This window comes from Elgaria multicarinata, chromosome 12, assembly GCF_023053635.1.
Source record: "Elgaria multicarinata webbii isolate HBS135686 ecotype San Diego chromosome 12, rElgMul1.1.pri, whole genome shotgun sequence".
Lineage (NCBI taxonomy): Eukaryota > Metazoa > Chordata > Lepidosauria > Squamata > Anguidae > Elgaria > Elgaria multicarinata.
Window position 1 is genome coordinate 19438550 of NC_086182.1, and position 25178 is coordinate 19463727.

At 43.1% G+C, this 25178-nt stretch overlaps 2 protein-coding genes across 2 annotated transcripts; both read right to left on the reverse strand.

The window, feature by feature from the left end:
* Positions 1–7041: 7041 nt before the first annotated feature.
* LOC134407627 (interleukin-1 family member 10-like) lies at positions 7042–15393 on the reverse strand. The gene is made up of 4 exons (XM_063139495.1): positions 15126–15393; positions 10488–10622; positions 9980–10113; positions 7042–7281 (listed from the first exon to the last, which is right to left on the reverse strand). The coding sequence occupies exons 1-4, from the start codon at positions 15391–15393 to the stop codon at positions 7042–7044; spliced, it is 777 nt and encodes a 258-aa protein (XP_062995565.1).
* A 3715-nt stretch (positions 15394–19108) lies between these two features.
* LOC134407628 (interleukin-36 receptor antagonist protein-like) lies at positions 19109–24406 on the reverse strand. Its single transcript, XM_063139496.1, has 4 exons — positions 24370–24406; positions 21807–21929; positions 21365–21498; positions 19109–19327 (listed from the first exon to the last, which is right to left on the reverse strand). Exons 1-4 carry the CDS (start codon positions 24404–24406, stop codon positions 19109–19111), a joined length of 513 nt encoding a protein of 170 aa, XP_062995566.1.
* Positions 24407–25178: the final 772 nt, after the last annotated feature.

A 25178-nucleotide genomic window follows, 5' to 3' on the forward strand; every position in this document is an offset into this window, starting at 1 on the left:
TGTTGGATTGTTCCCTCTTATACTGCTCTTAGGAGAGCTTTTTTTTTTTTTTTTTTTTTATAAAGGATTTGGCCACCAAATTCCATGTCCCCAAATCACACTGAAATGCTCTGAAATGCTAATTCCATATATTTTTTTACCCAAGGAAATGAACCATCTCTGTTCTCCTGTAATAGCACGCCCATGTGCATTTCCATGTGAGCACCAGCCCCCAAAAAGCCAAAAGGACCTAGGAACTGATCTGTTAAGGAATTGCATGGGAACAACTGGTGAAGAAAGCAGGCTGGAAACACTGGAGCAAAGTTGCAACAGCGGGATCAGAACTCCCAGATTCTGAAAAATAAATGGCTTACAGTGATTTCAAGTTAAAAAAATAAAATAAACCAAACAGCACCACATAATACAATAGAACAGGAATATATAAACCAGCAGTGCAGAATGTTTAAAAATTGACAAATCCCCAAAGAATATTTTAACTATTCTTCTTCATTAAAATATCAAGAAAATGTGACTGTCTTAGCCTGGCTCCCAGATGTCAGTAATGATTTGTGGGGAAATTGGCCAGGGAGAGGATAAAGCACACCTCTCCTGCCTTATAGGTGGTTTATCCCTAAAAACAGACACCTAGCACAAGGGAAGGAAGGCTGGAGAGGAGACAGTACCTGTTCTGATGAGAAGTCCTGTGCTTTGGACAGACGTTTCCCTCTCTCTGTTTACCTCTGAGACTTACACAACATTTTATAGCTACTCAGTGACACTTGTGGGTGTGATTTGCATGTTTTCTGGTAATTTCAGGATCAAACACATGACTAAGCATTGTAGCAGGATGCTTTTTACAGAAACTCTGAGACCTATCTCATTTCAAAGGTTAACTTAAAACAGCACGAGCTTTTGCAGGCAAGAGCCTCTGTCTTCAGCGATGTGAGGGTCTCAGGCCTATTAGAGAACACCTAGTTTGTCTCTTTCCCTCTCGAATTCAAAGGATGTTCAGGGATAGAAGCACTTCTGAACAAGGATGAATTCACACAACTGTTGGGGTTTTAAAGTATGTTGAGACTTGGATGGGGAGGAGATGGATCTTCCTGCAATGTCAATTCACTGGGTGGCTTGATTGGTTGGTTGACTGGCTGGCTGCAGACTGGATGGTCTTCGCCTTTTCATTGGTGTGAGAGCACATTGGGGCGGGGGGCTTCTCTAATGAGCTATTTATAGCACACTCTTTTCTGGCCACTCACAGGCATTTCCAGGTCAATTAAATGATGTTGTAAACAGACAGGACATCTCCCGTGGTTCCCCTCCCCCTATTCTGTTTTAAAATAGACCAGAGAAAAGCTGGAATAAACTCTTGAATCAGCAGTGTGTACAGCTGGCATTGTGTTATGAAGTTGCTGAGGAACGGAGGGAGGATTTTAAATGGAGGGAGAAGAGGGTAAAATGCCTCCCTTGCAACAAAGGGAGGCAGATCTGATCCCCCTGTGTCTACTCATGGCTACTTTCTAGCCCTAAATGGTTTGGGTCCAAGTTACCTGCGGGAACGCCTTCTCCCATATAGTCCGCCCCGCACACTCAGGTCCTCTGGGGTGAACTTCCTTCAGTCAGCTAAAACTAGGCTGGTATCAGTTTCCCAGAGGACCTTTTCTTCTGTCGCCCCCAGATTGTGGAATGGCCTGCTGGAGGAGATTCATAAAATTAACTCTGTGTGATTTTAAGGCAGCTTTAAAGACTAGCCTTTTCCGGCAGGCCTATCCAGATCAATGTTAAATCATGCATTTTTAAGATGTATTGATTCCTGTTCTAATGTTATTCCCCGCCTCGATCCAAAGGGAGAGGCGGGTAAGAAATAAATTATTATTATTATTATTATTATTATTATTATTATTATTATTACTACTACTCAGAAGTAAGTCCAATTGTGCTCAATGGAGTTTACTCTAGGGTGACCATATGAAAAGGAGGACAGGGCTCCTGTATCTTTAACAGTTGTATTGAAAAGGGAATTTCAGCAGGTGTCATTTGTATATGTGGAGAACTTAGTGAAATTCCCTCTTCATCACCACAGTTAAAGCTGCAGGTGCCCTGCCCTCTTTTAAATCCGGTCACTCTAGTATAGCTCCTGCAGCTTTAACTGTTGTGATGAAGAGGGAATTTCAACAGGTTCCCCATATATACAAATGACACCTGCTGAAATCCCCTTTTCTATGCAACTGTTAAAGATACAGGAGCCCTGTCCTCCTTTTCATATGGTCACCCTAGTTTACTCCCAAGTAAGTGTGTGAACGGTTGCAAACTTACAGCACAGTCTTACTCCTGTTCAGAAGGAAGCCCATGCTTTCCTGGAGGCTGCAAGGAAACAGACAAAAGGCTCCTCACCCCCCACTGCTTTGTACACATGCCAGGGACGGAGGTGCTCCCTCGATTCAACTGTGTGTGTCTTTTAAAGGACCCCTGGGAAGCAGCAGGATCTTCCACCTTGTCTTCCTTCTCCTCCCATATAATCCAGCTTATATCAATAATGCTAAAGAACCAGGAAGCACAATAGTGCTGGGTAAACAACCAGATTTCTCTTTGTGTAAAAACCGCTTTGAGAAGACTCAATGATTAGGAGTTTTCATTGATTGAGCTTTCCCTCTAAGCCTCAGGCCTCATGTCACCTAAAAGTTACTGCTTCCTTATTCCCTACTGTTCCTTTGACATCCCCTGTCTTTGAGTATTCACTGTTACCAGCCTGTAGGGTGACCATATGAAAAGGAGGACAGGGCTCCTGTATCTTTAACAGTTGCATAGAAAAGGGAATTTTATTTGTATATATGGGGAACCTGGTGAAATTCCCTCTTCATCACAACAGTTAAAGTGCAGGAGCTATACTAGAGTGACCAGATTTAAAAAAGGGCAGAGCACCTGCAGCTTTAACTGCTGTGATGAAGAGGAAATTTCACCAGGTTCCCTATATATACAAATCACACCTGCTGAAATTCCCTTTTCAATACAACTGCTAAAGATACAGGAGCCCTGTCCTCCTTTTCATATGGTCACCCTACCAGCCTGGCAACCAACCTGGGTCCACTAAACAGAGGGCAACAGTTTGGGCATCACAGCACTCATGGGCAGATTGCTGCATCTTCCTCACTCGAAACTGAAATTAAATCTGGCATTCCAGAATGTTCTCCCTGGAAATGTCAGTTCAGGTTCCAGTTTGAATGACTCATCATAAACCACTCCCTAAATGCCATTATGTTTTTTTTCCCATTACATCACCTTTCAGTAGTCCAGTTTTAATTTCCAGTCTTTTAATCTTTGTAAACTGTCCAGAGAGCTTCGGCTATGGGGTAGTATATAAATGCAATAAATAAATAAAGTACTGCTTTTAAATTATATATTGTTTTAATTTGGTTTATGATTTAATTTGTTTTTAGTTGTGTATATTTACTGTTTTATACTGTATGCTTTTATCTGTGTGCCGCCCTGAGATCTTATTGATATAGGGCGGGATATAAATGTTTTAAATAAATAAATAAATAAATAAATAAATCCTCACTGGGTCGAAACACTGGAATGTTTTGATTAGCAGTGATGATGGCAACAGCATATACCACTTCTACCTCTCACACCCTTCCCTGTTCCTGATGAGTGTGCCTTTCAATGTCAAAATAGCTGGGAGGGAATGGTTTTTCCAGCAACAATATATCCTTGTGAGCTATCCCTGTTGGAAGGCAAAGTCTTTTGGAGACAACTTGTTCTTGAATGGGCAATTAAGACCCATTACCACGGGATGGACTAATGACCTCACACGTCCCTTCCATCTCCAGATTTCTATGTTTCTGGACCGTCAGGGGGAAATTAAATGATACCAATCAAAAGAAAAGAATAGATGGACAGGCTGAGGAAAGAGACTTCACTGCAAACCTCCAAGAGGAGAAACAATATTAACACAATCAAAATCTCAGGATTCCATATCTGAAACAAGTATCCATGGAAGTATCAATTGATAATGGCTCCTAGGAATACCATTGACAATCCACCACTGAGAGTCCGGACTTGTTTGTCTTTTATTGTGGTTGTTAGGTAGCCTTTTTTTCCCCTTTAATTGCCAACAGCAGAGATGGTAATTTTTCAATGGACTGGGTGGGGGGAGCACCATGGGTTCACTCACATTTTATGGGAAGTCCTCATGATGATGGTGTCATGGTTAGAGTGTTGGACTGGGAGTTGGGAGATCCAGGTTCTAGTCCTCACTCACCCATGGAAGCCTACTGGGTGACTTTGGGCCAGTCACAAACTCTCAGCCCAACCTACCTCACAGGCTTGTTGTTGTGTGGATAGAGTGGAGAGGAGGAGGACTGTGTATGCTGCCTTGGGTTCCTTGGAGGAAAAAGATGGGGTATAAATGCAATCAATCAATCAATCAATCAATCAATATTATCCATTTATAATCCTGTCAACATTTCCCAATGCAGCTTCCAAGTTCCATACTTTTTTCTAAACAGAGAAAGTCCAAACAATTTGAGATGGATGGAAGAGTGACTCAGTGTTCACTGAGTCAATTTACATGAGCAATTTATTGCATGCTCATGACTGTCCACTCACGGAAGCTTGCAGGTCCTTTACGCAATATCATCAACTGCCAGGATGTCTCCCATGCTTTTCCCCAGTAATCTCACTTTTTAAAAAAAAAAAAAAATCTGACATAATGCGGTACTTAGAATTATTATGGGATGTTTCTACCACTAGATGGCGATTTTTAATTGAACTTAATAGAGCATTGCCAAGAGGGGAAGTTTTCAGTTCAAGATCACATGGTCACCTCCTAAACGAGCCCATCCTAAATGCGGAAAGACTCTAGAAGAAGAAACCCCAGTAAGGATGCAGGGGGTGTCCCAATGTAGAGACACCCATAGATGACCATAGTGCTACTTTTCAGGGATTTTTTAACAGAAGTGTGGGTTTGAAATGGACAATGACATCTTGGGCAGGTGAACCTATCATGGGTTCAGTTTGATAACCCATATATTTTATTTGCCATTGATTCATAAAGCACTTTTCAAGAGAGAGAAAATAAAATAATAATAAAATATCCCCTTAAATGAAAATGTGTTACAATATAATACCCTTATAATGCTTTTTTTTTTAAAAAAAATTGATGGGGTAAAGAAAGTCTTTTCCATTCACCACCATTTTAATAAGGTGTAAGGTCTTTCTTTTTAGTGATTTAAAAGGTTTCTTATTAATTATTTTTAAAATTAGCATGATTGTGGTATAGTACTAAGCCCCTTTAGGGGACAATCCTATGCATGTTTAGGCTGAAAAAAAGTCCTACAATTCCCACCTTGGCCAGGTGTGAAATGAGATGTAGGACATTTTCCTGTCTAAACATATATAGGATTGCACCATTAATGCTGCAATACAACTTTTTGAAGTCTTTCTCATCATTGTATATGCTTAGATATACATTATATATTATATATAAAGTGTGTGTGTGTGTGTGTCACTCTTTCATTTAAGTAGTATTTTAATAATTAAAACATATAGCTGGAAAATTCTTTGGCCACTTAAAATTTTGATTTTAAAACTGTAAATAGATGATGAAAAATGGTGCCCATTGCAAAGAAGAGAAGGGGATAGAGGCAGGCCAAGAAGACCTCAGGGGCTCCCCCAGATGGAGTCTCCCCTGAGCCCCAACACCACTACAGGATCATCTATCATCAATTGCCCTGTGAGAAGAATTCCATGAGAGATGGAGGTAGATAAGAAAAAAAATAGGTACATGCTCCTGTTCAAGCTAGACTCTCCTTTCCACAAGGGTCATACTCCACCAACTGCCCTGTGAGAAGGATTCTTGTTATTCTTTATTCTGATTTATTATTTTTAAATATAATTCAGATGAGCCCCAGACCCATATCAGTATGTTTTAATATTGTTATGAGCATTTATTGATGTTAATATATATTTAATAATGAATTGCGAATGATCTAAAATATAGTTTGACTTCTGCATGTGTTATCAACTTTATTGTGCACTGTTACAGACTTTGTTCGGTAATTTATTTTGCAGTTACATGTCTTCTGTTAACATCTTATTAGCATAACAAATATTATTAACATTTTTTTAAAAAAAAATCTGGCAAGCTTCCCAATGACACTTTTCATAAACTTGAAGGGGGCTATAAGGCCATCAAATTCAACTCTCTGCTCAATGGTTTCCAAGGATGGGATATTTTGAGGACCTTCAAAGGGGAGACAGATTTCATAGACTTGAAGGGGGCTATAAGGCCATCAAATTCAACTCCCTGCTCAATGGTTTCCGAGGATGGGATGTTTTGAGGACCTTCAAGAGGGAGACAGATCTGCCTCCCACCCCCTGGTTCTGGGAGAAGAGTGTGTTTCTGTGTGCCAGCCTATCAGCTCCTCAGCTTGGAGGGAGAAAGTTCTAAAAACGGGCTAGTTTTGATCTTTGGTCTTGCTCCATGGGGGAATAGGCATGCTACCTGCCAGGAGAAATTTGTGGCTCAAGGAACAGCTTCTCGTATATTTTGGATATTCAAATATAGAATTCAGCTTGTGACAGAGAACTGCTCTTGTCAACTGAAGAAAGCTGTGAACTCTGTCTGTCTGTCTGTCTGTCTGTCTCTCTCTCTCTCTCTCTCTGTACACACACACACACATTTATTTATTTATTTATTTATTTATTTATTTATTTATTTATTACATTTCTATACCGCCCAATAGCCGGAGCTCTCTGGGCGGTTCACATATATATATTCTGCATTCGTTTTCTATCAATATACTGTCATGATTTTGCACAAGTGGCCTTGGTAATCAAAAGAAGCTAATTTAACTGGGACCTGGCAGTATCAGGCCTCCAGATCAAAACAGCACCAATTAGCAGTGCTGCTGCTGCTGCTCTCATACTTTCCACGGTCTACATCCACAGCCAGTCCAAATCACCAATTGGTGATTATAAAATTATAAATTGCTTCATTTTGCTACACAGCAAATATATCACAGATGATTGATATATAAACACTTCCTCTTCTTTCTTTTCCCCTTAAAACAATGCTCCTACTACAGAATCGGACTTCGTTTCAAAATAAAAGAGAGTGTTCTCAGAGAATCCTGGACGACTGAGACCAACTGGCTTGTTTAGCTCAGATGAAGTGCTTAGGAACCAACCCGGGAACTCTGCCGATTCAAAGCTGCAAGTCTCTGAGCTGCCATCAGTCTTGCTGTAGAACGTGAAACTCGATTGTTTCTCAGGATTCTTGTAGAGGTCCATGATGTGTCTCTCCTAAGAAAACATGAAGGCTCAGATAGACGGAATATTGTAACAACAGGACATTAATAGCCACCAACACAATTGAGGGTTTAGGACAAAGTGACTTTTAGCGGACTTCTTTTTATGGTGGACTTACTTAGCTGTGATGGCAGGACTTCAAGCAGAGCTGGCCAATTGAGTAGAGCCACCCTTTTATTTACCTACCATGTCCTAGAACAGACGTAGGCAACTTCCAGATGTTTTGGCTTACAACTCCCATCTTACCAGCATAGCCAATCATGAGGTATGGTAGGAGATGTATACCCAAATAATAATAATCTGGAAGGCCACAAGCTGTCCAACCCGGCTGCAGAGTGACACAAAGGCCTAATCTAGGGTGACCATATGAAAAGGAGGACAGGGCTCCTGTAGCTTTAACAGTTGGATAGAGAAGGGAATTTCGGCAGGTGCCCTTTGTATGCATGGTGAAATTCCCTCTTCATCACAACAGTTAAAGCTAAAGGAGCCCTGCACTCTTGCCCAGATACAAAAGAGGGCCAGGTTCCTGCAGCTTTAACTATTGTGATGAAAAGGGAATTTCACCAGGTGCTTTGTGCATACAAATGACAGCTGCTGAAATTTCCTTTTCTATGCAACTGTTACAGATACAAGAGCCCTGTCCTTCTTTTCATATGGTCACCCTACCTAATCTACACCTACCACCTTTTCACAAGGGAGGAATGGTGATTGCGAGTTTTCCTGCTTCCACAATCACCGCTCACGGGGCCCACACAGGGGAAGTTTCCCATAAGTAAAGGAGAGCCATTGCAGGAACACATGTTTCCCCTGATGACGCTTCCACATGTGGATCGGGAGAAGTGGGCGGGGATACACAGATGATTCCATTACAGGGATTTTTTTATGAATCAGGAGGCATGCTCAGGAACATGAAATCACACCGACGCATGGGGTGGATAGGAGGTCCAGCGATTATGAGATGCTGCGCAGAGATATGTTTGTGTTAAAAAACAAAAACAAAATACACACAGTTGGTGCCACAACACTCAGATAACCAATCAAAAAATGTGCCGAAAATGGTGGACGGGTCACCTCCCACACACGTCCGAAACCCCTGGACGCTCCCTTGATAGCCAGTTAGCTGTTTGCCAAGCCAGGAGCTCACTCCAAACAGCAACAGCTTCACAAAGGCAGGTCACACCAGCCGCGGACTTCAGGATTGTAGCAAAAGAGCCGGAAAAACACGACAAAAGCAATCAGAGATATTTCTGAATAACTGAGTTGTAGAGCCGAGTTCACAGCAGGATCAGCATTATCCCGGAATAAATGGCTGGTGTAGACAAGGCCAAAATTGGAACCATTGTGGAAAATTGAAAGGGTAACTAGATCTAGCGATGTGGTGCTGCTTGACATATCAGGCCAGGGTTGTGGGGGGAGCATCTAATAACCCTGTAAAAATACTTATCAAAGAAATGGGGAAAGACCTCCTTTCCATTGCCTGGTAAGCTTTGGGGGATGGGGGAAGCAGAGTGACCTTCTGTGAGAGCAGAGAGGGGAAAGGAGTTATTCAGGTAGGGGAAGAGAGCAACCTGTGGCAGCAACTGAGGAGGGTAGAGAGAAAATGGGTTGCCAGAGAGAAACATAGGCAGGTGCAGAGACAGACTCTGGCCACAGCTAGACATAAGGTTTATCCTGGGATCATCCAGGGTTCACTCCTGCCTGAGCACTGGATCCCCTGTGTGTCACCTAGATGAACAGGTTTGACCCCTGGACAATCCAGAGATAAACCTTAGGTCTAGCTATGGCCATAGAGAGAAGGTGCAGAAAAAGATAAAAGTCAGATCCAATAGAACTAAAATGGATCCTCTTGAATTTGCATAATTTTTACATGCGGTTCCCCCTCCCTCCAAAGCCACTATCAAATTAAAGCTTACATTCTATAGTGCACATCTATAGTGCATCCTTGTAAAAAAAATCACAGATCCAGCACTTTCCAGTATCTCCATGGGACAAAAACGTGGATCTGAAGAATGTATCCTTATGGATCCTCATGATTTTTTACAAGGATGCCTCCAAACCGCCAACTAAATCATACATCAGTCACTTCTACTGGTAGTTTGCTGGTTGTTTGGTTGGCATTTCATATAAAAATTGTGAGGATCCATGAAGACCTGGTGCCTTTGATCAAAGTTTCCATGCCATGGCTCCACTGTCAAGCTCCGGATCTGTGACTGTTACCATGCAGCCTAGACACAGAATGTAAGCAAATTTCATGGTCATTGGGAGGAAGGATCCCATGTAAATATCATGCAGATTTATGCCGATCCATTTTTAATCTGACTGGCCCTACCCCAGGGCAGCCAATGTGTGACAGGCCACACACCCATGCCAGCTGTGTTGTGATGGTGGCCATACCTCTTTTCCAAAAGTCCAAATGTGCCTACAGGCCTAAAAAGAGTTGTGACCCCTGCTGTAAATGAAGTGAATGAAGGATGGTCATTCCAGGGAAAATGCCTGGTCTGGAAGAATCTCTAGGCCTTGGTATTCTTATTTCCTAGGTGGAGAATACAAGCCATGTTGATATAGAATAGCACATTGTGTTTAGTACAGAATGTAGGAAGTCATAATCACAGTGGAGAAAAGAAGGACAAAACAGATGATTTCAGAAAGAATAATTTCAAAACAGAGATTTTGAACTGCAAATGAAACTCACCTCTAATTTTAGCTGAGGTTGGCCATCATCAGATTTCACACAGGAGAGAGTGGGCTGTCCACCTTTAAGACCAATAAAAATTGGTGGTTTTTTTGGATCTAGAGCATTATTGGGGAGCACAGTCATGAGCTGATCTGGAAGAGGACAAGAGGTAAGAAACAGCATCAGTGAAATACATTTTTTCAAATGCTCTTTCAGTAGTTGTTCTTGTTCCTTGAACCACATCAGAAATGTATGGATTCTGACCACAGGTTGAGTATGGCTGTGCATTAGTTCCAGGATGTGCAAACTCGGTAGACTCTGGTCAAAAACAATCTGAATTTCTCATATATGCCTATCACCAATCCCACTCAAAGGTGGCAAGTCCTCACATCTCCCATTACCCAGCTCCAGATTTAACAAATCTTACACGAACCACCCACAGAGCTTCAGCTATGGGGCAGTGTACAAATGCAATAAATAAAATAAAATAAAAAAACAAACAGAAGAGAAGAGTTTCAATGGTTACCTGGCATAGCGGAATTACTTGGGCTTGCTACTAGGCTGTTGTTGATCAGGTAGAGGAACTTCTGGTTAATATCCCAAAGTTTGTAGTACCGGGGTGCTTTTTCTATATGAGGCACATTATGAGCAAAGGGAACCACTGGGGGGGGGGGGGGAATATAAATTCACACACATTATATGCATGCACATATAGTACATGAAGAGAGAGAGAGAGAGAGAGAGAGAGAGAGAGAGAGAGAGAACCAAAATGTTCTCAAGATGGTATAATCAACCTCTTTGGCTCTGTATTTCACCTTGCAAACATATTATTTTGCTATTGCCATATTTCATTTTTTGTGTGTGTTGCAGCTGTAATATAAGAACAAATGGTGAATGACAGGCTAAAATAACTGAATGGAATGTCAGAAGTATGTCCCAGTGGCTTGGAACATCTCTACATTAGGGGGAAAGCACACTGCCTTACCAGGGCTGCTCCTTTGCATGGTTGTGATGGGCTCCATTATACAATCAGACAGGGGCAACCATGTGGTTTGAATTGCCAACTACATGGTTTATAACTGAAAATTTCCTCTCCTTTTGGTACTCATAGCCTTGAATGGGACATTGCCATCTAGGGGCTGCTTTATAGCACAACTTCGACTTTAGATGCTGGGGCAACCCGTGCTTTTTCAAAAGGACCAGAATATCTCAGGGTGGGGGGTTTAGGGTGAGATTTCCAGAGCAAGGCAAAAAGATGAAGTTGATGACATCAAAGGACTGGCAAACTTCTGGGAGTAGCAAGTCACAAAAGTGACATATATTGTTGGTGTAGAGATGCTCTTGGCTTGATTTCCCCCCTATTTATTCATTCATTAAATCTTTTATTTATGAAAATCCCAACCAAGATTTCATGTTTAACTATTCTCCCTTGCCTAAGAAATTAACCAGTCTTCAAACAGAAGACCATCTATACCCGTATCAGCCCGCCTGCACTTTAAGATCAGCAAGAGAGGCCCTGCACATTTGCCCACTGTGAAAGCAGTTAGAGCATAGGAGAGAGAGCCTTTTCTGCAGTGGCCCCACTCCTCTGGAATACGTCAGGCAGAACTGTGATGCCCTTAAGAGATCCATATCTCACTGAGAGCTTGAAGCTTGAGGTTCTTTTTAGGTCTGCAATGCACCGCTAGATAATTGGCACTGTCCATACTACTGTTATCCCTACATCGTCTCTTCTTGGCTCTGATGTTACATCTCTCGCTTTATCACCTCCCTCTGCTTCCATGTTGGCTCCTACATGGCCTCACCCTGCCCCAAGGGTCGTGCCCTGCCCAATGGCACCAACTCTGTCAAGACAGGACAGTTACTCAGATACACTGTATTGTTTAGCTCTCTTTATTCCAATCAAATTGACTTCGCTGAAAACAGAGTATTCTTGTTTAGCTAGTTTAACTGGCCTTTAAAATTAATGTCTGCAAAAAAAAAAAAAAAACCAGGAGAAGATCAGCTAACTTCATCTGCTGGAACTTCAGACCTTCTTCAGGCAAAGCATGTGATCTACCACTGAGTTTTGGCCACTCCATCACTTTCCTGAAGCTAAAGGTTCCTGCCTCTTTACAGTGCAATCCTATACATGTCTACTCAGAAGCAAGTCCCTCTGAATGCAATGGGACATACTCCCAGGTAAATGTGTGTGTGACTTCAGCTTTAGTCAGTCTCTGTGTTTAGCTGTATTCTTGCCCTCACCCTCTATGTGATATGTCTAGAACTGCATTCATGCAAAATCAGACAACAGAGGAGGAAAAGCACTGTGACAAATGAATGCGTGGAACAGAGAAACAGTTTCTGTTAGGCGTAAAAATCCACCCCAAGGTCATCAGTTTCGACTATCAATTTGCTAGACCCAGGACTGTTAGCTGTTGAAGAATATAACATTTTGACATCTGTACTACGTTTGACATCCATAATAGGGTATGCACAGCATTTTGCATCAGTTCTGGCATTGGGCAGGTTTCTGACCTGGATTTTTACTTCGTTCATTGAATAAATCTCTCATCAACTCATCCCAAGTTTGCTTGTGGGGCTTGTGGGGATTCTGGGGTTCCATCTCTATGATCTCTCCTGCTTCTTTCCGTCCTTTTTGAAAACTGGTTGAACTTCAGGTTCTTGGATGTCAGCTGCAGCAACAATCCTGGCAGGAGCTGTTAAAAGGAATTGACATCAAAGGCTATAATTCCTGGCATGCAGGGAACTGAGAATATCCAAACACAGACCGACTTTCCCTGAGTAAAACTCCATGGGCTTCAGTTCCAATGAGAAATTGAAAAACTGCACTTTTCAGTCATCACAGTTGCAGCTCCATTGCAAGAAACAGCTGTACCTGTTGGATTGTTCTCTCTTGGTTGTTCTATGGTTGTTAGGGGAGTTTGTCAGGAAAGAATTTGGCCACCATCTTCCATGCCCAGAACCACACTGAAACAGTCTGCAAGGCCAGTTCATTTCTGTATTGTTTTTCCCAAGAAAATGATTTGCTCTAACAACACAGCCATGCACATTTCCACACCGGCACCAGCCATGCAAAGGTCAAGGTTAAAAGGGAAAGTTGTTATACTGTGATCAGGTCTCCCAATGCTTGAAAATTTGGAGCATCCATGGGGGTCTCTTTAATTTTCATTGGAGCATGGACATTGGGGGCATGAAGAGATTTTAACACTTTCTTGAACAATATTGTTATCCACAACAATTTGCTTTTTCCTACTTCTGTTTGTCTGCTACCGGATTAATGCTGGAGAGGTAGTTTTATTTTAGAAATTGAAAGCCTGCCTTTCCATTATTTTAAAAAATGTACACAGTGGCATACAATAAAATTATTTTTAAAAAACTACAACATCACCACAAAACCAAATGTGACCAAGAATAAATAAAACAGCAGTGCAGAATTTTTAAAGGTTGGTAGAAAATATAGAGACGTAGGTGATCATAATGAAGATAATGTAGGGTGACCATATTTGGGAAACCAAAAAAGAGGACACCTAGTGTGTGGGGGGGGGGAAGCAGCTTTCTGAGTCCTGCAGAAAGTACGTTATTCCCCCGTCACCTTAAAGAACCCGATTGGAGTGGAGGAGGGGAAAGGATTTCATTCTGCACCACCACCATCCACTCCAATTGGGGCCTTTTCTATAATGTCCACGAATGACCCACTTTAAGACCTCAATTGGAGCTCAGGGTGGGGGAATGACGTGCCTCAAGAAAGCATGTCATTCCCTCCTGCCATGCTAATGGCAGCCTTAAAGGGGAAGGTGTGTCATTCCAGGACATTATTGAAAATTATAGAAAATCCCCCCTGACACCATGGAAAGAACAAAAACCAGGACAAATCCGGGGAAATCCTGACAGTTGGTCACCCTAGATAATGTCATACTCATCATCTCAAGAAAAAATGTCCCTCTCAGGCTGGCCCCCAAGTGGCTCCAATGATAGATAGGGAAATTGGCCTGGGGAAGAGCAAAACATGGATCTCCTGCCTCACAAGTGGTTTAGTCCTGGAAGCAAATGATCTAGCACAAGGAAAGAAAGGCCAGAGAGGTAACTGAGGAGACACACCTGTGCTGATGCAGTGTCCTGTGCTTTCAACCGAATGTTCTCTCTCTCTCTCTTCTCTCCATTGCATTTTACACAATTTATACTTTGTCCTCAATGACTGTAGTGGGTGTGACTGCACACCCAATGGTAATGAAATATGTGACTAAGCCTTGTGGGAGGCTACTGTTTCTACAGGCTTTGAATCCTGTGACACAGTTTGTGACACTCCAAACTTTTTCCTGCGAAAGCCTGCACCATTGACCACATGGGAATTTCACAAGCCCCTTGTGAGGTATGTTCTACATGAGAAGCACCTCTGAGCAAGGATGAATTGACACAACCATTAAAAAAAGAAAGCAGGCCAACGCTGGGTTTGGGATGCCACAGATCTTTTGGCAATGCAAATTGCCTCGGTTAGATGTGGGGCTGGTCTGCTGCAAAAGAACTGCATGGCCAAGTCAAGGTGCAAAGGAGAACCAGCAAGTGAGCTTCTGTATCTTTTAACAGCTCCTGAGACCAGGGGGTTTAGCATGTGCAGCTTGTGAAATTCTGCCAGATTCCCCCTGAATTTTGATTTCTGCTGACTTATGGGGGCACCATGCATCGTGCAAAGGAATTTGGGAAGCAGCAAGAATACCAGCAGTTCTTTCAATGTGAACCAGGTCCTTTCCTCTCCCGCCCCCCCCCAGATACAACCCCCACTGTTATCTCTGATCTGAGACTGGGGATCCCCTGAAGGCCACCCCCTTTCCCAATTGGCAGGAGAGCAGTGCACAGGGGAATTCCAATGGTTTTCTCCGGGATTTCTCTAGTGGGGAACCTGCAATGCCTGGTTATTGAGCTCAGAAGCTAGGTTAGATATGCAGGCTGGGAGTTCAGCTGCCCTGCTCTATTTGAAGGGTTGTCAAGTCTACAGTGATCATATGCCCAGTTTCGCCCAGACAAGTCTGAAAAACAGGTGCAAATTTCTGGGTGGAAATTCTTTATTTTGATGAAAATCCAGAAAAATCAGCACGCCGCACAGACTGGAAAGGCCCATTCTGGCACTTCCGGAAATGGGCCTTCCCAGCCCTGCCCTTCCCACATCCGGGTTTCTGCTGTGTTGTTACCATAGCGATGACCCAGGAGACACCCATGTGTACTGTGGGTGGGGCTGGGAAGTCCCATTTCTGGAAGTGCCAGAATGTGACTTTCCATCCTCTGCCGTGGCCCATCAGGGCCATGGCGACAACCCAGAAGAAGCCCGGATCGCCCCATTGCAGAGACTGGAAAGGCCTGTTCTGGCACTTCCAGAAATGGGCCTTCCTAGCTCCTCGCATGGTACATTCTGGCATCTGCTGGGTCGTTGCCATGTTCGACTATGAATGGATGTGTGTGCGTGTGTCAGGGTGGGTGATCCTGAGTGTGTTTTTGTGTGCATGTTGCAAATGTGTGATTGTAGTGATGTGATGTGATGATGGCTGAATGGGGTGCATAGTTGTTTGTTACCACCTGCACCTGGGGCAGATCCGCACGTCGGCCCCAGAGCGCATTTATGCGACCCCAAGGCACCCCGAAAACGATAGTCTGTACTTGCCTGTAAAAAGAAACGAGGAAGAGACGACGACGATGACGCCACCCAGCTTCCTGCTCCCCGGCCGGGACGGAGAGCTGGGTGGGGAGCAGAAGAAGCAGCTCTCTACCCCGCCTTCTTCAAAAAGAGCTCTCCGAGCCGGCCAGGGAGCAGGAAGCTGGGCGGCGGCGGCGGCGGCATCGGCGTCGTCTCTTCCTAGTTTCTTTTTACAGGCAAGTACAGACTATCATTTTCGGGGTGCCCTGGGGTCGCATAAATGCGCTCTGGGGCCGACGTGTGGATCCGCCCCAGGTGCAGGTGGTAACAAACAACTATGCACCCCATTCAGCCATCATCACATCACATCACTACAATCACACATTTGCAACATGCACACAAAAACACACTCAGGATCACCCACCCTGACACACGCACACACATCCATTCATAGTCAAACATGGCAACAACCCAGCAGATGCCAGAATGCACACGAACAGGCACAAAGATCATTAGATCATAGTCTTCCCCACTATAGAGAGATGTATTGCATTCCTATTTAAACTACTGTAATCCTTTCTAAATTTGCATGTGTACATATAAATTCGCTTATGCCGATTTTATACAAATCCGTCCTACTCTTTTGCAGTGATGCATTTCCTCTCTTCTTTTTTTAGCAACACGTAGGTTAGTTGCCCAAAGATCAACACAGGTTTGAGTAACTTCACTGGTGTATTAACAGGGTTTTATACAGCTTCCTGGCAGGGCTCTGAATGCCAGCCTGCTAAAGGGTTACTCAAAGGCCAAGAGAAGAGAAGGAATGGGGCAACTGGGTTGTGTTTAAGGGAACAGTACATAGTGAACACACTGTACTGAATAAAATGCTTCGCCTCTATGAACAGGAACGGGGCAGTTTGTTGCTGATAATGGCTCTGCTCATGCATTGCATCAGGATACATTATAGTCTTTCAATTCCAATGTATCCTATATCTGCTGCTACTTGCATCTCAGGCTGTGTTGCCTCAGGGAGATGTTAAATTGTGCTTGCTCAATATGCATCAGCTCTTGATTCAGTTCAAAAGAAAAGATATTGAATACAATACACTTGTCTCTCCACAACTATGAGGATTAGAAATCTTGGTGTGATGTTGTTGTTGTTTCTGTTTATAAAAGGTAAAATGGCCAAGAACTGAATTGCAGCAGCACATGCCATATATATTTCAACCAAGAGAGAAACTTCGTATGATGCCAAAGATACATTTCGAAGCCCATAATATTCTTTATTTAAAAAAAAAACAGGCAAAATGGAGCTGATTAAACATTTGTTTCCTTGGGGCTGCAAGCAAGCAGGCTGGGGAGTGAATGGGATGACTAATGGGTGCTTTTTTGTCTGACTGTAATAGCAGTTTATGGGGGTGGGATTTTCATAAGGGCTCTGGCAAGAAAGGAAGGGGTTAAAACTCCCCTCCCTGAGTGCTGTTGCTCTTATGAACTGCTTCCGCCACACAGAAAATAGATAGATAGATAGATAGATAGATAGATAGATAGATAGATAGATAGAGATAGAGATAGAGATAGAGATAGATAGATATAGATATAGATATGCTTTCTAACAGTGTGTATCTATCTAGTATGATCCTGAGACCTCAGCAGTTGAAAATAAGTCTTGTACAAGGTGTGCCCCAATTGTGCAATGCAAACTGTCTTCAATATCCTGCAATACCCGCACTCCCAATTCCGTTGAAGCAGAAAGGGAAGTATTTCTTTATTCCTAAAATGTAAACTGGACAAGAGCGGAGGCACCTCTTCCAGCACTGCGCCTTATCACTCTACGCAATGATGTGCTAAAAAAACACATCAGAGGAGAGCTGTGTATGTCACACCATTCTGTCCAGACCCCAGTCATTGCCCTTCACACACTCCAGTCCAGCAGATATGCTGCACATGTGACAACTGTTTTCTGTGCTCTGGTTTGCTGTATTGGGTGTGCAAAGGTCTGTTGTGGAAGAGAAACAAATGCCAGGATCAAGCCCATTCTCCCTAGTTTGAGCAACTGGGTTTCACAGCCTCAGTTGGATTCAGAGGCTGAAGAAATGGAAGCAGATGTGCACCAGGAAGTGGGTGAGGAAATTCTCCAAGGCTCTTCAGGAGTCCAGGAGAAATCTTCCCAGGAGCTGCTCAGGCTCAGACATCACCCTCTCCCTCCTGCAGTGGAACTCAGTCTCTCTTGGAGGGGGAAGGAACATCGGAGCCGACAAACCTCAGAATCCACCACAGGGTCAAGCAGGCAGAGTTGTGAGGAGGTGGGAGGCGGTCCATGATGTTGGCCACTCGGCAGAAGCTTCACCTTCAGGACCTGCACTGTGGGGAAAAGGTCCACTGAGTTGATGGGCAACTGCCTTGCTATGTTAGCTTAGAGGATAGCTCCCAACTTTCATACTCTCTTCAGATGTGAACAAACATCTATTTACTCAACAACAACAACAACAACAAAAAGTTTTGTGGATTGCATGAAAGACCACTTTATTGTCTCACATCTCAGTGGGATGGTTTTGAATCATGACAACAAAGTTTACAAACAATTCCCCCATAACCAGTGGAATAATCCATGCCTTACTCCATGCCTAACCCAATGGACTCTTCTTCTAGGCACCGATTAGTTGCTGATGCAGCCATGTATTTGCAGCTTGCTGCTGCTCCCATTCTTTTCTGGATCAAAGCCACTGTCTAAACCTTCCGAAACTCCTAATCACAAGGATGGCTTTTTAATCAACGCCCCATCCTGTGCCAATTTGTCCATAAAGCAACAAAAGACTTCATTCCAACACAGTCCAGATGTAGCAGGTATCCAGATTAAAATGCCCGCCTTTTTCATTTCCCCCTGAGAAACAATAGTTTTGATTGATTGATAGATTGATTATTACATTTTTATACCACCCCATAACAGAAGCTCTATAGGTGGTTTACAAAAGTTAAAAACCGTGGACATTAAAAACAAATATACAAAAATTTAAAAGCATAAAAACAGCAATTTCATTTAAAACAACTATTCTGGGGTCAATTTAAAAAACTCAGCATATGTTGTTAACTGCCTGGGCGAAGAGAAAAGTCTTAACCTGGCGCAGAAAAGATAACAATGTTGGAGCCAGGCAAGCCTTGTTGGGGATATCAATTGCTTTCTTTCAAAATAAAAGATGTGATCTTGGTGCCAGACAGGTGTCTCCTTCGAGACCCGGGCCACGATCCAGCCAAGCTGAAGATACAAAGCAGCAAGTTGCTTAGTTGCCATTAGTCCTAATAGATAGATAGATAGATAGATAGATAGATAGATAGATAGATAGATTCTATACAACTGCTTTAAAATGGTTTATAACAGCAGTGACAACTGTTGGAGCCCAGGACACACTTCAAATACAATTTTCAAACCATTTTCAAAGTCTCATAACTTGTTTAGTGTAGATCCACCTATAGCTAGACTACCTCTTCTTCTACTTCCCCTTCAACACAATGGTTCTGATCTATTGGACCTTTTTTTCAAAATAAAAGAGAGTGTTCTCAGTGCCTCCTGGATGACTGAGCCCAACTGGCATGTTTGGCTCAAAGGAAGTGCTTAGGAACCAACCCGGGAACTCTGCCGATTCAAAGCTGCAAGTCTCTGGGCTGCCGTCAATCTTGCTGTAGAATGTGAAACTCAATTGTTTCTCAGGTTTGAAGTAAAGCTCCATGATGTCTCTCTCCTAAGAAAAAAATGGAGGCTCCGTTAATAGGAATATTGTAACAACAGGACATTAATAGCCAGCTCCACGTTTAGTGTCATAGATAAAGTGTCCTCTAATGGGGCCCATCTTAAGTTTGTAGGTTTTTGGTGGGCTTACCTGGCTGTGATGGCAGGACCTCAAGCAGGGCTGGCCAATTGAGTAGAGGCACCCTTTTAATTTCCCACAATGCCCTAGAGCAGAGGTAGCAGCTGTGGCCCTCCAAATGTTTTGACTACAGCTGTCATCAGCCTAACCAACCTAGCCAATAGAGTTGTAAGCCTAAACATAAGAGGCCCAGTAGCAGAGGCAACAAGCCTATGGACACCAGTGGCTTGAGAACATAGGTGGGAGGACGCTGTTGCACCATGCCCAGCTTGGGGGTCCCTGGTTGACAGCAGGTTGGCCGCTGTATGAACAGAGTGCTGGACTAGATGGACTCTTGGTTGACCCAGCATGGCTCTTCTTATGTTCTGATGTTTCCCTTAATTCCTCCATCAGTTGGGGTTGTGCCCATGAGAGCAAAGTAACCCTGATTGTCCAGAACCAGAAGTTCCTCTACCTGATGAACAACATGCTAGTAGCAACCCCACAAAGTTCCAATATGCCAGGTAACCTCTGAACCACTTGGTCTGATCCAGCATGGCTTTTCTTATGTTCCTGTGTTCCACAAGTTGCTCCACCCTGCTGGATAGTGATGCTAGGTTGAAAGCATTGCGGGAAAGCTTATGGGGGAGAAGAGTGACCCAGCTGGTGGCAGAGGGAGCAGAGCAGGGACAGGACTTACTCAGCAGAGTAACTTTGGCAGCAACTAGGGGGATAGAAAGAGAGATAATGGGTTGTTGAGAGAGAGTCAGAGGGAAGCAGAGACAGAAGGTGCAGAAAGAGATGAAATTCTAAAAGAATTTAATTCTAACTAGCTGTATCCAGCATAACATACACCATTGTAGCATATCAGCCTTGGGCCGCCCGCCCAACTTGCATGAGATTAGGCCGGGGCCTGGGCTCACGGCAGGCAAGCGGCCTCCCACCTGGCCACCAAGGACCCCGGCCATGCCTCGCTCATGATCTGGACCATGGCGCTGCCCCCTTTGTGGGGGGGGGGAGCGAAGAGGCAGAAAGGTGGGTAGGATTACCTTGGAAAGCCCGGAGGAGTCGGGCGAGGGGCTTAGCAACCTGTATCAGCTGACGTTGCACGTTGTTACTGTTGCTTAGCAACCTGTATCAGCTGAAGCCTTTATGTAAACATACCTACACATTTTATATAGAGAGATAGGATTAATTCTAATAGAATTAAATAGAATTAGAATAAATCTTCTCAAATTTTCATAATTTTTACATATGGCTCTCTCTCTCTCTCTTCTCTCTCTCTCTCTCTCTCTCTCTCTCTCTCTCACACACACACACACACACACACACAGAGAGAGAGAGAGAGAGAGAGAGACCAGTATCAAATTAATGCTTGCATTGCTGTCTATATGCTGCACAGCAAAAATCACAGATCAGTATTTTCATGCTACTGAACCACTGCCAAGCACTAAATCTGTGATTGTTTCAATGCAGCTGATACACACAATGTAAGCGATAATGTGATGGTCATTGAGGGCAAGCATCCCATGTAAAAATTATGCAGATTTATGCTGATCCATTTTTAAATTGACTTGCCCTACCCTTCTGCAGTCAATCCATTTCAACCATGCTGTGATGGTGGCCATGCCTCTTCTTTTAAAGGTCCAAATGTGTGTACAGGGCCTAAAAGAGTAGGGATCCCTGCTTTAAAAAGTGAAGAGTGAACAGTGGTCATTCCAGAGGAAATGGTTTGTTCAGAAGCATCCCTGGGCCTTGGTATTCTATTTTTCTAGGTGGAGAATAGGAGCTACATTGGTATAGAATAGCAGGTTGTGTTTAGCACAGAATATAGGCTGTCCAAATCAAAGTGGAGAAGAGGACAAAACAAATAATTTCTGAAAGAATAAGAATAATAAGAATAATAGACTTTGAACTGCAAATGAAACTCACCACTAACTTTAGCTGAGGTTGGCCCTCACTAGATTTCACACAGGAGAGAGTGAATTGCCCGTTTTCAAGGCCCATAAAGACGGGTTGTTTTTTTGAATCTAGGCTTCTGTTTACAAGCACACTCATAAAATACACTGGAGGAGAACAAGAAGCAAGAAACAAAATCAGTGAAATGAATTTTTCTAACACATTTTCTTTTACTCTACAAGCTCAAAAATGGATGGATTGCAACCGCAGACTGGGAATGGGTATCGTTAGGCTCCGGGGAGGTGAAAAATGGGTAGATTCTGGTCAAAAACAAACTGAATTCCTTATACATCTGTATCACCAATCCCACTAAATGGTAGCAAGTTCTCATACCTCCATTATCCAGCTTCAGAATTAACAAATGTATTCCATCAATGACTTTGAGCAAACAGAAGAGAAGAGCTTCAGTGGTTACCTGGCATATTGGGATATGGTGGGGTTGCTACCAGCACATTGTTCTTCAGGTAGAGGAACTTCTGTTCAATATCCCAAAGTCTGAGCATTAGGGCTCCCTTTAATCCCTTGGGTTCAAATCCAACTGATGGAGGAACAAGGAGAAACATAAGAACGTGAGAAGAGCCATGCTGCATCATACCGAGGGTCCATCTAGTCCAGCATTCCATTCACACAGTGGCCAACAGCTGTTGACCAGGAACCCACAAGCAGGACACAAGTATAATAGCCCCATCCTACCCATGTTCCCCAGCAACTGGCATATACGGGCTTACTGCCTCTGATATTGGAGGTAGCACATAGCTGTCAGGACTAGGAGCCATTGTTAGCCTTCTCCTCCATGAACTTGTTTAACCCCCTTTTAAAGCCATCCAAATTGATGGCCGTCACTATATCTTGTGGTAGTGAATTCCATAGCTTAACTATTTTGTGTATGTGAAGAAGTACTTCCTTTTATCTGTCCTGAATCTCCCACTAATCACCTTGATGGGATGACCCTGTGTTCTAGTACTTTGAGAGGAGGAGAAAAATATCTCCCTATCCACACTCTCCACACTCTGCATAATTCTGTACACCTCTATCATGACTCCCCTTAGCCTCCCTTTTTTCCAAGCTAAACAGTCTCAGCTATTGTAACCTTCCCTCGTAAGGGAGATGGTCCAGGCCCTTGATCAGTGTAGTTGCCCTTTTCTACACCTTTTCCATCTCTACAATATCTTTTTAAAATATGATCACCAGAACTGTACACAATATTCCAAGGGTATTCACACCCATAGATTTGTATAAAGGCACTATGATACTGGCAGTTTTATTCTCAAGTCCTTTCCTAATCATGCCTAACATGGAGTTTGCCTTTTAAACAGCAGCTGCACACTGCATTGACACTTCTATTGAGATGTCCCCAAGATCTCTTTCTTGAAGTTGGGAAAATATACATTCACACACACTATATGCATACAAACATTTGAGAGAGAGAGAGAGAGAGAGAGAGAGAGAGAGAGAGAGAGAGAGAGAGAGAGAGAGAGAGAGAAGAAGAAGAAGAAGAAGAAGAAGAAGAAGAAGAAGAAGAAGAAGAAGAAGAAGAAGAAGAAGAAGAAGTTGTTCTTAAAATGGTATGATCAAAATATTTGGCTCTGTTATTCGCCTTGCAAATATAGTATTTCACAGTTGCCATATTTCACTTTTGTGTTGCAACTGTAATATAGAAACAAATGGTGAATGATAGGCTGGGCTGACTGAATGGAATGTCAAAAACATGAAATTGTGACTTGATATGACATTTTTTATTTATTTAAAGCCTTTATTTATTAAAAGCCTAACCAAGATTTCATGTTTACCTATTTGTCTTTGCCTAAGTAACCAAACAGAAGACCGCCTACACCCATATCAGCTGCCAACACTTTATGATTGACAAGGGAGGCCCTCCTCATTTGCCCACTTGTGAGAGCAGTTAGGTGGGGAACCACATGTGACAGGGCCTTTTCTTCAGTGGCCCCACACCTCTGGAATAAGTTGCCATGGAAGATCTGTGAAGCCCCATCATTGCAGGTTTTTCAGAAAGCCCTTAAAACATATTATTTTACTTTCGCCTTCTCTGATTCTTTTGCGGTTGTCATTGCTTTTTTTATTGCTTTTTAAACTGGGTTTTCTTGCTTTTTAAGAGTGTATCAGTTATTTTCTGTTTGATTATTGTATGCTGCATTGGAAGGGCTTCAGCTTTGAAAAGCAGCCAAGATAGAATGAATGAATGAATGAATGAATGAATGAATGAATGAATGAATGGAAGGAAGGAAGGAAGGAAGGAAGGAAGGAAGGAAGGAAGGGAAAGGGAGAGGGAGAAGGAGAGGGAGGGGGAGGAGGAAGGGAGGAAGGGAGGAAGGAAGGAGATCAAAGGATGCTAGACTTTGTCAGGTGAAAGTGTGATGCCTTCAAGTGATCCATATCTCACTGAGGGGTTGGCACCCTGAGGTTCTCCTTTTAGGCCTGCAATGCAACGCTAGATAGTTGTTGCTGTCCATGGTTCTGTTATACAGCTCCCTCTCTACACCATCTTTTCTTGGCTCTGATGTTACATCTGATGTTAATATTTTGTAAACCACCTGGAGAACTTTAGCTATGGGGCAGTACAGAAATGTAAATCATCATCATCATCATCATCATCATCATCATCACCTCTTGCTTTATCACCTCCCTCTGCTTCCATGTTCCCTCTGCCGTGTCCAATGGCACGAAATCTATCAAGACAGAACCAGTACTGAGATATACTAACCAGTACTGAGATATTCTAATCAGCTTGACTTCACTGAAAACAGAGTATTCTGATTTAGTTAGTTTAACTGACTTTTGAAACTAGTGTTTGCAACAACAACAAATCCAGGAGGAGATCGGCTAACTCCATATCCTGATACAGTTATGAACATAAGAATCTGCCTTATACTGAGCCAGACTATTGGTCCATCTAGCCCAGTAATGTTGTCACTGTGGCAGTGACTCTCCAGGGTTTCAGACAGCTTTTTCAGCCCTACCTGGAAAGGCCAGAGATGGACTTTCCAGGTAGTCCATCCAGGCAAGGCATGTACATGTCTACTCAGAAGCAAGTCCCTCTGAATTCAACAGGACATACTTCCAGGTAAGCATGCCTAGGACTGCAGCCTCAGCCAGGCTTTGCGTCGAACTGTAGTATTGACTACACCCTCAGTGTGATATGATATCTGGAACTGGCAAAATCAGACAAGAGGAGAAAAAGCACACTGAACAATGAAAGTTTAGAACAGGGCCATAGTGGCTGGTGCCCAAAAACTGACACAAAAGCCATCAGTTTCACCTTGTTCATTGAATAAACCTCTCATTAACTCATTCCAAGTTTGCTTGTGGGGCTTATACATCTGCCATTCCATCTCTACAACCACTTCCGCTTTCTCCAAGCCTTCCTGAAAGTTGGTGGAATTTCAAGGTCTTGGATGTCCACCTGGAGCTGCAGCAACAATCCTGGCAGGAGCTGTTAAAAGAAATTGACAACATCAGCTATGGTTCTTGGCATGCAGGGAACTGAGAGTATCCAAAGCATTTTAAACAAAGGTCGTTGAGGCTCCTTTCCTGAGCAAAACTCCTACAGCTTCAGTTTCAATGAAAAATGGAAGAAGTACAATTTCCCCCACTATTGCAGCTGCGTTGTGAGGAAGAGATATATCTGTTGGATTGTTCTCTGTTGGTTGTTCTCTGTTATATGGCTGTTAGGGGAGTTTGTCAGGAAAGAATTTGGCCACCATCTTCCATGCCCAGAACCACATTGAAATAGTCTGCAAGGCCAGTTCATTTCTGTACTGTTTTCCCC